The following is a 15,742-nucleotide window of genomic DNA, read 5'->3' on the forward strand; positions in this document are numbered from 1 at the left end:
AAAAGCCATTAAATTTCATTCAAATGGATGAACTGTATGCTATGTGTTTATATGTCAATAAAGCTGTTATTCGTCTCCCCAGAAGGGACTGTTTCATTACCTGTCCAATAAACAGGTTACTGTCATCATGTTCATCTCTTTCACGTATCCCCTAGACAAAGCAAACATTGTTCTCTCTTCTCCACTTAAAATAATCCTGTCACCTGTCATCAGATTTGTGGTAGGCATGGAACCATTTTTACGTTGGAAAGTATGTAAATATTGTCCATCACAAACTGTCTTTACATGTTCTGTTCGAATCAGGTTTCCAATGCAGCTGCCACTCTCCTCCCTATGAAAGAGGAAGAAAAATAAAAAGCTTCCATTTTACACCATGTACATAAATACTGTATTTTCATTTTCCCACAATTTACTTGTTCATCTGACCCCTGGAAACTCTACTGCTAAAACGGAGTCTGCCATTTTTACATTTTCCACAATCTACACTAAAGTGGTAGAAGTGCGAAGGAAACATTCTATCACCTTTAAAATAATCTCTCATCAACAGACCTCTAGACAAGTGCTGGAGGCACCTCCCTTGTTGCACGGCCAGCTGGGATCTCTGAACACCATGCCTATGAGCACTCTGATCCTTGATGGACACCCCCACCTCCTGTGCTGATACACATAACATTAAAAAAGACAGAGGACTCTGCCATGGCTCAGTGGGTTAAGAATCCAACTGCAGCAGCTCAGGTTGCTGTGGAGGCATGGGTTTGATCTCGAACCCAGTGCAGTGGATTAAAGGATCTGGCATTGCCACAGCTGTGGCTCAGATTCAATCCCTAGTTTGGGAATTTCCATATGCCATGAGCATGGCCAGGAAAAAAAAAAAAAAAGACAGACTGTAATAACCTAACCCTGAATCTGAAGTCAAAAAAGTGGTAACTTATTTCTTTAAGTGTTTACAAGAGGATTTATAATTATTGTTATTAAAACCATGGCAAGCCAACTGATAATTACATTGCCTCTAAGAAGTAAGTATTTGGGGGAGGGATAAATTAGGAGTTTGGTATTAACATAGACACACTACTGTATATAAAATAGATAACCTGCTATATAGCACAGGGAACTCTACTCTACTCAATATTCTGTAATAACCCATATGGAAAAGAATCTGAAAAAGAATGGAAATGGGTATAAGTGAACCACTTTGCTATATACCTGAATCTAACACAACATTGTCAATCAACTACATGTCAATAAAATATAAAAATTCCTTTAAAAAAAGAAGTAGGAGCTCCCATCATGTCGCAGTGGAAATGAATCCGACTAGTATACATGAGGATGCAGGTTCAATCCCTGGCTTCACTCAATGAGTCGGAATCTGGCACTGCCATGAGCTGTGGTATATATACGTTGCAGACATGGCTCGGATCCTGTATTAATGTGGCTGTGGTATAGGCCAGCAGCTGCAGCTCCGATTAGACCCCTAGCCTGGGAACTTCCATATACCACAGGTGTAGCCCTAAACAAGCAAAAAAAAAAAAAAAAAAAGTAAATATTAAACATTTACAATCTCTCTGGCACGGCTATTAAGCACTAAACAACTTCAGAAGTTGCTGGCACATACATCTGACATAATTACTGTACTTATGTTCTCTATCAGAAACGACTTAGGAGTACCCACCGTGACTGAGCAGAAAAGAACCTGACTAGCATGTATGAGGACGCAGGTTCAATCCCTGGCCTTGTTCAGTGGGTTAAGGATCTGGCATTGCCATGAGCTATGGTGTAGGTCACAGATGCAGCTAGAATCTAGTGTTGCTGTGGCTGTGGTGTAGGCCGGTGGCTACAGCTCTGATTCGACCTCTAGCCTGGGAACCTCCATATGCCATGCTGTAGCCCTAAAAAAAAGACAAACTCTTTCCAAGGTAATGTTGTTTTGTGTTAAAGTCTAGTATTAAGAAAATAACAGGAGTTCCCGTCGTGGCGCAGTGGTTAACGAATCCGACTAGGAACCATGAGGTTGCAGGTTCGGTCCCTGCCCTTGCTCACTGGGTTAACGATCCGGCGTTGCCGTGAGCTGTGGTGTAGGTTGCAGACGCGGCTCGGATCCTGCGTTGCTGTGGCTCTGGCGTAGGCCAGTAGCTACAGCTCCGATTTGACCCCTAGCCTGGGAATCTTCATGTGCCGCGGGAGCGGCCCAAAGAAATAGCAAAAAAAAGACAAAAAAAAAAGAAAATAACAAACCAGTCATATTATTATCAATATTCCTTCTGGAAAGAAATAAATGGATCAAAAGTAACTAAATATTATAAGAAGAAAAATATTATGCAAAGATATACAAAATTATACTAAGTAACTTGTAAAAAAATGGATCTCACAAAATACAATATTGACCAACTTTAGAAAATCTGAATCTCTATCAACACTTACTAAAAATATAAGCTTTTAAAATTCTACTATTTTTTTTAAATTCATTCTAGTATTTAAAATGTGAAGTAAACTTCATTCATTTGCACTTCATTCATTCAACCTGCTGAAATTCACCTTACGAATTTGATAACTCGTTTATACTCTTCACTGATAAAAAAGGATTTACTGATAATAAGAGGTCTCCCCCAAAAAAAGGTAGTTACCATCATGGCTCAGAAGAAACGAATCTGACTAGTATCCACAAGGACACAGGTTCGATCCCTGGCCTCGCTCAGTGGATTAAGGATCCAGTGTTGCTGGGGGCTGTGGTGTAGGTCACAGACACTACCTGGATCCGGCGTTGCTACGGCTGTGGTGTAGGCTGGCAACTGCAGCTCTGATTTGACCCCTAGACTGGGAACCTCCATATACCACATGTGCAGCCCTAAAAAGACGAAGAAAAAAAAATTTACTGATAATAAACAAGATTTATTTGAGGCATGTTTACTGAAAATAACAATGGTGATCTACTTAGAAACAATTCACTGACAGCCATCTCAAGTTAGCATGAATACATGAAGCTGCGTATCTTGAACGTGCTATAAAACCAGTCTTTGCCATGAATTCCAAATGTCATCCCACTGGCTTGTCCAAATTACTGAAGTTTTACTTTATTAAACAGACCACTTACATTTCTGAAGCAGGCATTAACCATATATTTTGATGATTCTTTTTATTATCCTTTGACTGTGACTCCAGAGTTAACATTAGACACCAAAGGCTGAAATACTCTAAGTGTGTAGGCTTTAGGTGCTGGGTTTCTTCTTTTATTTGGGGCAGCATGCCAGTCAGGACTGCACTGCCATCCATCTGCTGTTCAACTGCTCTAAAGATAAAGTTCCAAGTCAGAGATTCATTTCACTGGCTGCCTATGAAATGAGGTATTTCTCAAATAAGAACACATATATGATGATAATCACAACTTATAACCACAGCCCCTATTTTCTCTAAAAGTCATTTCAACATTTCATAAGCCAAATGGCTTTTTACAAAACAGAACACATAGAAAACTCATTTCTGCATTATTTTGCCTTCAGTGACTATCCCCCAACAAGGGCTGAAGTTGGGTATATGCTAGTCTTCATTCCTATCTGTAGCATGATTTGGCTGGTTGTATGACTGCATTTCTCAAAATCACAATATTTGTACATCCAGTTCTGAGCCATTTAGAAAGTCAACATAACAAGGAGTTCCCATCGTGGCGCAGTGGTTAACGAATCCGACTAGGAACCATGAGGCAGGTTCGATCCCTGGCCTTGCTCATTGGATTAAGGATCCGGTGTTGCCGTGAGCTGTGGTGTAGGTCGCAGACGAGGCTCGGATCCCGAGTTGCTGTGGCTCTGGCGTAGGCCGGTGGCTACAGCTCTGATTAGACCCCTAGCCTGGGAACCTCCATATGCCTCGGGAAGCGGCCCTAGAAAAGGCAAAAAAGACCAAAAAAAAAAAAAAAGAAATTCAACATAACAAAATGGAGAACCATATGCAGTGTCAATTTTGCTTAACACTAATTTTAAGACTTTCATATAGAAATATAGGATGGCATACAAAATATCAAGAGTAAAATGTAAGATTTCAAAAAAATATGCTTGTGGAATTCTCACTATGGCACAGGGTGTTAAGAATCTGACTGAGGTGGCTTGGGTCACTGCAGAGGCATGTGTTTGATCCCCAACCCAGTGCAGTGGGTTAAAGGATTCGGTGTGACTGCAGAAATGGCATAGGTTTCAGTTGGGCCCAGATTCAGTCCTTAGCCCAGGAACTTCCATGTGCCACATCGCAGCAATAAAATAAAAATTTAAAAAATGGAGTTCTAGGAGTTCCCGTCGTGGCGCAGTGGTTAACGAATCCGACTAGGAACCATGAGGTCGCGGGTTCGGTCCCTGCCCTTGCTCAGTGGGTTAACGATCCGGCGTTGCCGTGAGCTGTGGTGTAGGTTGCAGACGCGGCTCGGATCCCGTGTTGCTGTAGCTCTGGCGTAGGCCAGCAGCTACAGCTCCGATAAGACCCCTAGCCTGGGAACCTCCATATGCCGTGGGAGCGGCCCAAGAAATAGCAAAAAGACAAAAAAAAAAAATGGAGTTCTAGCTATGGCGCAATGGGATCGATGGCATCCCTGCAGCGCCAAGATGCAGGTTCGATCCCTGGTCCAGGAAAGTGGATTAAAGGATCTGGCATTGCTGCAGCTGCAGTGTAGGCTGCAACTGTGGCTCGGATCTGATCCCTGGCCTGGGAACTCCATAAGCCACAGCGCAGCCAAAAAAAAAAGAGAAAAATTACTTGTACTATAGGCCCAGATTTCCCATGGTTCATGGTCTCTGCCATTAAGAAATCTTTTGGGAAAAAAAAGAAATCTTTTTTTTTTTTTTTTGGTCTTTTTGCCTTTTCTGGGGCCAATCCCAAGGCATATGAAGGCGCCCAGGCTAGGGGTCTAATCTGAGTTATAGCTGCCGGCCTACACCACAGCCACAGCAATGCAGGATCCGAGCCGTGTCTTCGACCTACACCACAGCTCATGACAATGCCAGATCCTTGACCCACTGAGCAAGGCCAGGGATTGAACCTGCAACCTCATGGTTCCTAGTCAGATTCATTAACCACTAAGCCACGACGGGAACTCCCAAAAAAAGAAATCTTTTGATACAATACTGTTGACAATGCAGGTTTGAACTGTGGGGGTCCACTTACATGTGGGTTTTTTTCAATAGTAAATATTACAGTACCACGCAATCCAAGGTTGGCTGAATCCGTGAATGTGGAAGAAACTTGAATACGGAGAGCTGACTGTAAGTTATACTCAGATTTTCAAGTTCAGGGAGGGTTGGCACCCCCAACCCCTGCATTGTTCAAGAGTCAACTGTAATTTTAAAGGTCCTTTACATGAATTTTCAGGCTGAGTTAGAACTTTGGCTCTGATTTGATCTTGTTTCCTAGTCTGAATTTATATCTAAGTACCTTCTTGTGTCCTTTGAAACTCTCGCTGGCCTATGAAGGTATAAATACGTATGACTGTTCATAAGAAAGTTAATAAACATCCCATACATAGGAAAAATAGGCACATATCAACAAGACAATTCTATTGGATCATATAAACCTGTCTGGAAGAATCAATTTCCCTGTTTTGAACTATAAAAGGTTTGAAATTAAAACAGCAACTGAGTTCCCTTGTGGCTTAGTGGGTTAAGAATCTAGCATTGTCACTGCAGCAGTTCAGTTCATTGCTGCAGCGTGGGTTCAATTTCCAGCCCAAGAACTTCCACGTGATATGGGTGTGGCCAAAATACCCAAGGAACAATTAAAAAACAAACAAACAAACAAACAAAAAAACATAAAACAGCAACTAATGGAAGATTTCTTGAAATTTCACTTAAGAAAAGCTGTATTCACAATGCCCATTCTACATCTTTCTTAACTAGATTCCGTAAGTGCTACAATATTTCATTTCTCCAGAAACTATATGCAGCAAGATTAAAATATCCACTCTAGGAAAGTTTTAAAAGCATTCTATTATTCTCCAAGGAAAGAGCCCTGTTATATAACATGAACTAACTGTGCTTTTTCCCCTTATTTCCTTCATTTTAAATAACCAAAATGAAATCATCAATTTCAGACCAGCCAACAATGTTAAATCCTTCTGACTTGAGTGCTTATTTAACTGGATATAATGTTTTTGGAAACCAGTGTGTTTACCTGCTATAAAGAACACAGTTGGCCATCTGTGAACAATATTTACAGGTTTGCTGTTCCTCAATTATTTGTGGCAAAGGAGCAAGCTTTGTCTTCTCTCCAGTAGATTTATTAACACGGTGAAACAAAGAGAATGCCATCTGGTTTCTTAGCCTTAATAATTCTATGGGGGGAAAAAAGGGTGGGGGTTTTTTAAGAATTAAGTCAAGTTTTATTATAATCTTTTCCCTTATATAAGTAAAATTTTCAGATTCAAAAACAAAAAGGAAATCAGAACATTTATATTTCCCATTACACTAGAATAACCACTGTTAACATTTTAGAAAACAAAAACAAAAAAACGAAGGAATTCCCTGGTGGCTCAGCAGGTTAAGTACCTGGTGTTGTCACTGCTGTGGCTTAGGTTGCAGCTGTGGCACAGGTTAGATACCTGGTCCAATAATTTCCACATGCCATGGATGTAGCCAAAAAAAATTTTTTTTGGTATAAATCCTTTAAGTTTTGTTCATTGATAAGTTTTTTAAACAACTATATATCACATAAGTAGTAAATCTTGTGAAGATGGTATTTTATTAGCTGAATGCTAAGGACAAATACAGCTAACTAGTTTGTCTTGAATATAAGACAGGAATTTTAAAGTTTTGGACGGTAAAATTTTAAAAAGTCTACAATATTTTCAACTCTACAGTATACTGCTAAAATTCTCTTTTTCAGGGAGTTCCCAAGTGGCTCAGCAGGTTAAGGACGTGCCATTGTCACTACAATGGCTCAGGTTACTGCTGTGTCTCGGGTTCGATCCCTGGCCTGGGAAATTCTACATACCCTGGGTGTGGCCAAAAAAAAAAAAAAATACCACAACTTACAAATTACAACCTGCTTTAGGCATAACAAGTGCAGTGAGCGACTGTCAGGTACAAATGTATACCACCGAACATTAAAGGAAAGGAGTTCCCTTTGTGGCTCAGTAGTTAACGAACCTTACTAGGATTCATGATGATATGGGTTCGATCCCTGGCCTTGCTCAGTGGGTTAAGGATCCAATGTTGCCATGGCTATGGCGTAGGCCGGCAGCTGTAGCTCTGATTTGATCCCTAGCCTGGGAACACCCATATGCCACAGGTATGGCCCTGAAAAGCAAAAAAAAAAAAAAAAAAAGTTGAAGGGAAAAACCAACCAGCAAACAAAACCAAAAGAAGTAAAATTGAGAGAAAAGAGCTCAACCTCTTTTATCAAGATGTTTGGCAGGCACAGGGTACATCTGGCCAGTCTTCAGGTAGAGGAGCAGGCCAGCCTCTGGATCAGCTCTCCTCTCTTGGCATAGCAGTGTATATAGAACAAGCTGTGAAAATACAGTACATTTGCCAAATAAAACTTTAACTTTCTCTATTTCCACACATTTTTCAATCAAGACATACTGTAATTTTAAAATCGAAAAGTCAATTAAGCTACCTCTCTTTTGAAAATAACATGATCCAAATTTAGTAAAAGTAATATAATAAATTCAATGTCAAGTACTTAATTTCCACAAAACAAACATAGGTTATGCTTCTAGGGGAGTTCCCACTATGGCGAAGCAGGAATGAATCCGACTAATATCCATGAGGTTCGATTCTGGGCCTCGCTCAGTGGGTCGGGATTTTGGCATTGCCTGTGAGCTGTGGTATAAGTCTCAGACCTGCTCAGATCTCTCGTTGCTGTGGCCGTGGTGTAGGCAGGCAGCTATAGCTCTGATTCGACCCCAGCCTAGGAATTTCTATATGCCATGGGTGCAGCCCTAAAAAGCAAAAAAAGAAAAAGAAATTGATAGAGAAAAAAAAAAAGGTTATGCTTCTAAATTTTACGCACACAAAAGAAATATTTAGAATTTTTCTTTTTTGTTTTGTTTTGTCTTTTTACCTTTTCTAGGGCTGCATATGGAGGTTCCCAGACTAGGGGTCTAAGCAGAGCTGTAGCCACCGGCCTACACCACAGCCACAGCAACTCGGGGTCCAAGCCACATCTGCAACCTACACCACAGCACATGGCAACGCCAGATCCTTAACCCACTGAGCGAGGCCAGGGATCGAACCTGCAACTTCACAGTTCCTAGTCGGATTCGTTAAACACTGAGCCACAAAGAGAACTCCTAGAATTTTTCTTAGACAGTAAATAGTTTGGTTTCCAATAAACTCAAGAGGAAAATTAATCAAGCTATGTTTTACATTGTGAAATTAACAGTCTTTAGATGCTATCTTCCCTATTTAAAATGAGGGAACTAGAGAGTTCCTGTTGTGGTTCAGTGGGTTAAGAACCACACACAGTGTCCATGAGGATGCAGGCCTCACTCAGAGGGCTAAGGATCCAGTGTTGCTACAAGCTGCAGTGTAGGCCTGCAGCTGCAGCTCCAATTCGACCCCTAGTCTGGGGACTTCCATATGCCATAAGTGCGGTCCTAAAGAAATAAATAAATAAAATAAAATAAAATGAGAGAACTAGGAGTTCTCTTGTGGAGCAGCGAGTAAATAAATGATCCAGCGTTGTCACTGCAGTGGCTCAGGTCAGTGCTATGGCACAGGTTTGATCGCTGTCCCAGTAACTTCCACAGGCCATGGGGTGCACCAAAAAAAATAAAATAAAATAAAATAAATAATTAAATAATTAAATGAACCAAACATTAAAATGCATATTATTTATGCATAGTTACTGAGACAACTAAATGAGACTAACTTTACAATAAGTTTACTGTTTTCTCCAGAGCAGGAGGTGGCATTATGTACTTAGGTTTATGTGGCTCTCTTCAGAGAAACCATCCAAGACAAGTTAGAAATAGCACCTTTAGTTCATGAAAACACCTTAGCAGTAACATTTGAGCTTATGCAGCATGTTTTGGGAAATCTTTTTATAGGCACTCTATTTGTGTTGCCTGATACAGCACTGGTAACCAAATAAAACTTTTATTATTTTTTTATTATAGTTGATTTACAATGTTCTGTCAATTTCTGCTATATAGCACAGAGGCCCAGTCATACCTATATATATATACACACACATTCTCTTTCTCACACTATCCTCCATAATGCTCCATCACAAGTAACTAGATATAGTTCCCTGACCAAATAAAACTTGTGAAAATTAAAATGAACTTGTCGGAGTTCCCATTGTGGTTCAGCAGTAACAAACCCAGCTAGTATCTATGATCATGCAGGTTCGATCCTGGCCTTGCTCAGTGGGTTAAGCATCTGGCATCACCATGAGCTCTGGTGTAGGTTGCAGATGTGGCTTGGATTCTGCGTTGCTTGCTTGCTTGCTTTTGGTTTTTGATTTATTGCATCTATTAAGTTACTTCCTTGAGACTTCACATTGGCAGGTTTGGTATGTTAAAAACAATTATTTTCGAAAGGTTTTTCATCCAGAAAGAAAGGAAAAACAAAGAGTCTTTCTATAGTTGAAATACTAATTTTTCAAAAAAGTTGAAAGGTTACTGTTAGAAAAAATCTAAACAAACCACTCTTGATAAAGACATGAGGCAGTTTCAAATTAAAAATACAAATTGAAGTAATTTTATAAAGTACTGAAACTAGATAAAATTCCAGCATAGGTATTTAAACAATAATAAGAGAGGAACAGCAGTGGAACTTAAATATGATAGGATTTATCAACATAAATAAACTTTTTAAGTGCAAATAGTACAGAAAATTTATCAACCATCATAGCAATCACTCTAATCTACAAAATCAGTCTCAGTTCTGTATACAATCTATATAGTAGATCTGTTAATTCAGCCACTGTAATGAAATACCAATTTGCAAATCATAAAAATAAATGTGCTTTGTTTTATGTCCCATTCCTCTCTTGGCAGTTCATTTTCCAGGAAAATCTATAGTGGAGGATGAAACTGACTGTGCACTGCTATCACTTGTTGAAGCTTCTCTTCTTTGGCTTTTCTACAGTTGTAAATTGTTTGTTTTTTTTTTTCCCATGAAGCTACTGAGAAAATCATCTACGTCAGTTTTTCCCTCCAAGAAATTTTCTGCAATATTATCGGATTCTTCCTCAGCTTCATGTGCAGCTTTCAATCCTGCCTGTAGGGCACTCATGCTACAGCTCTAAGTTCATGATGCCTCTGCATCTTTTTCTTCAAAAGTAGATGTCATTTGTAAGAAATCCATACTTACCTAAACTTGTTTGCCTTTTGGCTTCTAAGCTGGGCTCCAAAATAAGATTTTTTTTTCTTGCTAGTTCCTCAATACTTTTTATTAGGTCATCCTTGTCAGTAACAATTTGTTTTAGCTGAGGCAATGTCAGAAACTGTCCTAGTAATATCTCCTCTTGTTCATTCATATCTGTAGGCTGTGACCCACTTAGTTCTGAGAGTTCTGGAAATGCATCAGGGACATCGGGTATCTTGTCGTCAAAATCATTTTGGCTTATCGGTGCTGAAGTGTATGTTACGGGAACCGGCAATGGCATATTTGAAAGGACACCAAATGAAGGAGCAGCGGGTTTGGCTGTTGTATAATTCATCGTTGAAGAAGAAACAGTGTTGGCAACAGATAAAGAACTGATAGTCCTGTTAGCTTCTTGTGGGGGATATGGAGGAAGAAATGGACAACCCTGAGAAGCCCAAGGAGGCATCTCATCTGGGTTACTGTACAGATACAGAAATGCTGCTGAAGCAGAAGCTAAAACTGGAGGATTCTTCCACAACTCATCCGAGAGACTCTGAATAATTTTCCCAAGATCTGAATGCATTGTAAAATTGTTTATTAATGGAGAGGTAACATACACTCCTTATTTATCCACTAAGTGATGTTGTTCTGGTGGATACACACTGATCACTGGTTTTTCCTGAGGAAACCATGGACGAAGCAATATCTTAATGTTAATTGTCAGGTTGTATGGTGAATGGCAACCTATATTTCATATCTTTATTTCTGCTATACTGGAGTGTGAGTTCCGGAGGGACTCGATCAGGCACTGCTTTCGCTGTTGGAGGCTGGTGAGGCCACTGGGTAACCCAGCTTCAGAGGAATCGCTCTTGCTCAGGGGAAAGAGGCCAGCTCATCCTCCACAAGCCCAAGGGCCCGAGGCCTTAAAGGTTCTGGCGTGCTTCTCCCAGCTGCCCAGCCCAGGGGTTCTCCAGCAACAGAGGAGGAGAGGGCAGGGATGCCCCAGCCCAAGTGCTGGCGAGCTGTCTCCTCTAAACAAGCCTGGCTGAGGGTCCTTGGGGCCTGGGGAGTATGCTCTGACTGCAGGCAGCTGGAGAGAGGGAACTCAGCACCTGGGACCAATCGTCCTCCCGTCACGTCTCTGACACCCAAAAAGCCAGTTAGGCTGCCTGACAGCCCAGCTTCCCAGAACTATTTCTATGTTAAATATTTTCCCCCATGAGAACTGAGGGAGAAGGAAGAGGCCCCCTGGAGTTCCCTGGTGGCTCAGTGGGTTAAGTATCCAGCATTGTCACTGCTGTGGCTGTTTCCAGCCATGGCGAGGGTCTGATCCTTGGCCTGGGGACTACCACATGCCACGGGCATGCCCTCCCCCCCCCCCAAAAAAAAAGAAGGAAGAGGACTCTGCTTTGGAGACTTATTATTATTAAAAGGGAAAAATAACTGAAATGAAATTTCCTCCGTATTATGATAAAAGGAAATTGGACTGAAATTTTACAACATTATTATAATTCAACTATAGCACAAGTTAAATAAGTTTTTGTGAGCCAGTTTAGAGATCACAGCTCCATATAAGATTTTTCCTTTAGAAAATATGCTTCAAATGTCCAATTACTGACTTAGAAAGAATTTTTGGACTACAATCCATGTATAAAATAAAGATCCTCCTTAATTGAAATTAGTTTATAATATAAGCCTTTTCTGTATTACCAAAGTGAGAAAGTCAAATCTCCTAAGAGAGGAAATCTATGTATTTCCTCATCTGCAATATCCATACAACACAACGAGCTATGTAAAGTTTCACTGTCTCCTTGTTTCTTGAATAATGAATATGCAATATAAACTCCAATATATTTGTCTGAGCTTTGTTCAAATCAATTTGCCTTTTTTTTTTTTTCCCTGCTATGCCTGTGGCATGCAGATGTTCCCAGGCCAGGGATCAACCTGTGCCATAGCAGCAACTTGAACGGCTACAGTGACAATGCCAGATCCTCAACCCACTGCACCACAAGAGAACTCCCAATTTCCTCACTTTTAAATATAAGAAATATCCTTTTTTTCCTCTCTACAGCCACATATGCAGCATATGGAAATTCCCAGGCTAGAAGTCGAATCGGAACTACAGCTGCCGACTATGCCACAGCCACATACACGTGGGATCCGAGCCGCATCTGCAACCTACACTGCAGCTTGTGACAACCCCAGATCCTTAACTCTGATCAAGGCCAGGAATCAAACCAGCATCCTCACAAAGACTATGTCAGGTTCTTAACCTGCTATTCTTAACCACAACAGGAACTCCAAGAAATATCCTTATATTCTTAAAAGTTCTTATAGCTTCTCTTCTTACAAAGATAGAATTTGCAACTGAACAAAATTAAATACAGTAATATTCTTTGCCTTGTAGGCACTACAATGTAGAGAAGTGGCCTTAGAAGAAAAATCTTTGAATCCAGACCACTTTAGACACTGAAATGCTTTTCTATTTCTCTTCCTTTTAGCATTCAAAAATGATTTCAATCAAACTCGTCCTTATAAAACCAAGTAAAAATATTCAGCCTCATGCACACAGAACACATTTCTTCAAATCTTTGACTTCAAAAATAGCTTTTCTTCTCTCTTAGCATGATTTTCCTTTCTTAAGGTTTTTTTTTTGTTTTTTTTTTCTTTTTTTTCTTTTTTTTAAGAAGGTTTTAATCTAGCCAAGTCTTTTTTTTTCTTTTTTTTTTTCCTTTTAGAGCCGCACCTGTGGCATACGGATGTTCCCAGGCTAGGGGTCGAATTGTAGCTACAGCTGCCGGCCTACACCACAGCCACAGCCACAAGGGATCTGAGCTGCGTCTGTGACCAATACCACAACTCACAGGCAATGCAGGATCCCCGACCCAATGAGCGAGGCCAGGGATTGAACCCGCATCCTCATAGATATTAGTCAGATTCGTTTCCACTGCGCCACAACACGAACTCCTTCAAGTCTTCGTTTTTATAATTTCAGCCATTTCTGTATCACCAAAGTGAGAAAGTCTTCTGATAGAGGAAGCCTAATTTTTCCTCTACCTCCAGTATCTGTAAAGCCTAATGACAAGTGATATAACAAGGTTATCCTACTCTTCTTTCCTAAATAGAAAAGCTTTCATTCCCACATGGTAAAATTTTGGTGTCTGGTACACAATTAAGAATGGCAAGAAAGATTTAAAAAGAGTCTCTTTAATCCCTGATTATACAATTCAGTACTTTGAATCTGAACCTTATGTCATATAAAAATCTGCTGAAATAATACGTGAAATTCCATGGGCAAAAGGAAATTTAAATTATGTTTCATATGCTACATTTTTTGTTATATTATTTATTCCCTTAATACTTACCATACCATGAGAATACACTAATATTGCTCTTTTAGTTTTATCTTTACTTATTTAAAAGTGTTTAGCATATACCACAGACTGCCAATGTGGCAGTGGGCAGAGGAAATGAAAATAATTTGAAAAAAATAGAATTTTATGTTAATTACTTTAACTCACTATAATTAACACAAATTTCAAGTAATCTTGGGAGTTCCTGCTGTGGCACAATGGCATCAGGTTATCTTGGGAGCTCTGAGACACAGGTTTGATCCCTGCCCAATACAATGGGTTAAGGATCCAGCTTAGATCGCAACTGCAGCTTGGATCTGATCCCCGACCCAGGAACTCCAAATACCAAGGGGGCGGCTAAAAAAGAAAATTAATTAGTTATAGTGAAGATAATTGTGAAGGACAACAGAAGACTGTTATGTTTACAAAAGAGAAGAAAAGATGATCGAAAAAGCCTGAATTTAACATAATGGTAAGATACACTTCTCTATTTTTCTGACCATGGCTGAGGCATATGAAAACTCCCAGAACAACACAGCATACTATTCCATGACACAACAGGGATCTGAGCTGCTGCAGTGACAATGCCAGATCCCTAGCCCACTGTGCCACAAGGGAACTCCTACATTTCATTTTTAAATAAAAACCAATATAATCAAATTAAAGGTCAGAAATGAAAGAATAAATTCATACTAATGTTTCCTAAAGAGGCTCGTAGGTAGATGTTACATGAAAACAACAGCTCTATGGTAAACCGGATTTTTGGAAATGCTAGGTAGACATAGCTAAAACAAATCCACATCACTAAGATTTTTCTGAAAATTTAATAGGCTAATGTGCATAAATAAATCTTCAAATATACTTGATTTCCCCGAATTATATAATCAACCACTTCTGTTTTTTAGGAGCATCTATTTAGACTGACAGCTTGGTAGCACAAACTTGGCAACACCTGCTTAAAAGTTCAACTGCTCTCTTTCTTTGCTGGAGGAAGCTTCCTGCTTGTAGCCGTGTATATATTCATCAAACAACTGGAGGATCTGGATGTATCATAAATTGAAAAGTACTATATGAAACTCAAATAACAATCGTCTGAATTAAATCAAAATATATAAAGAAGACGCCCTTTTAAACATATGAAAATATTTAAATATACTATATATTCAGACAACTATCTTGTTAAGATTTCTACCTGACTTCGATGTTCAATAGAATTCGATTCTTTGCCAGTTTTAAGTTCCAGTGGCATTATCTTGTATTTCGTTTTACATCCTCGATGTATTTTCACACCAACTGTAACATCTATTTTGCCCTTCAGTCCAAACCTAGGGGACCAAATGCTTTCTTCAATATCCAGTGAGTTTATAACTTCAATATTACATGCTGAGTTGTTGTTACCACCATCACTTGGTCTAAAAAACAAAACAGAGAAATATTTAACTAATTACAATATTTAATTAAAACATTAAATTAAATTTAATTAGAACCCTTAAAAGCTCATTTCTCATATGTTGGCACTGGAGTTCCCGTTGTGGTTCAGCGGTTAGCGAACCTGACTAGCATACATGAGGACGTGGGTTCAATCCCTAGCCTTGCTCAGTGGGTTAAGGATCCGGCATTGCCGTGAGCTGTGGTGTAGGTCACAGACACGGCTTGGATCCAGCGTTGCTGTGGCTGTGGCATAGGCCAGTGGCTACAGCTCCAATTGGACCCGTAGCCTGGGAACCTCCATATGCCTTGGGTGCGGCCCTAAAAAAAAAAAAAAAGACCAAAAAAAAAAATGCTGGCACTGACACTCAATAGCACACAGAGTATGTGGGGATGGGAAAGCGTCTACATACCTTTAGGGAAGTGATTCTCAAAGTGTGGTTCCTGGGTGAGCAGCATTAGCATCACCCAGGAACTTGTCATAAATGCAAATTCTCAGGCTCCATTCCAGACCAGCTTGTTCAGAAACTCTATAGGTGAGGCCCAGCAATTTGTGTACAAGCTCTCCAAGTAATTCTAATCCACACTCAAGTTTGTATCTTACAAGGTCTAACTCATATAAGTTTTTTTTTCACTGTGACCACAGCATGTGGAAGTTCCCAGGCCAGGGAT

At 39.9% G+C, this 15,742-nt stretch overlaps 1 protein-coding gene and 1 pseudogene across 1 annotated transcript in view; both read right to left on the reverse strand.

The window, feature by feature from the left end:
• The window catches only part of DNA2 (DNA replication helicase/nuclease 2), a 56,394-nt gene that overhangs the window by 17,654 nt on the left and 22,998 nt on the right, over window positions 1-15,742 (reverse strand). The window contains exons 6-10 of the mRNA XM_047762030.1: window positions 14,835-15,054; window positions 7,363-7,480; window positions 6,145-6,304; window positions 3,089-3,283; window positions 101-331 (exon numbers count right to left, since the gene is read on the reverse strand). Coding sequence (XP_047617986.1) covers window positions 101-331; window positions 3,089-3,283; window positions 6,145-6,304; window positions 7,363-7,480; window positions 14,835-15,054 — 924 coding nt within the window. The remainder of the gene's footprint in view (window positions 1-100; window positions 332-3,088; window positions 3,284-6,144; window positions 6,305-7,362; window positions 7,481-14,834; window positions 15,055-15,742) is intronic.
• Window positions 9,866-11,507, reverse strand: LOC125116632 (vacuolar protein sorting-associated protein 37A-like; annotated as a pseudogene).

The sequence above is a fragment of the Phacochoerus africanus genome, chromosome 15 (genome assembly GCF_016906955.1).
Source record: "Phacochoerus africanus isolate WHEZ1 chromosome 15, ROS_Pafr_v1, whole genome shotgun sequence".
Taxonomy (NCBI): Eukaryota; Metazoa; Chordata; class Mammalia; order Artiodactyla; family Suidae; genus Phacochoerus; species Phacochoerus africanus.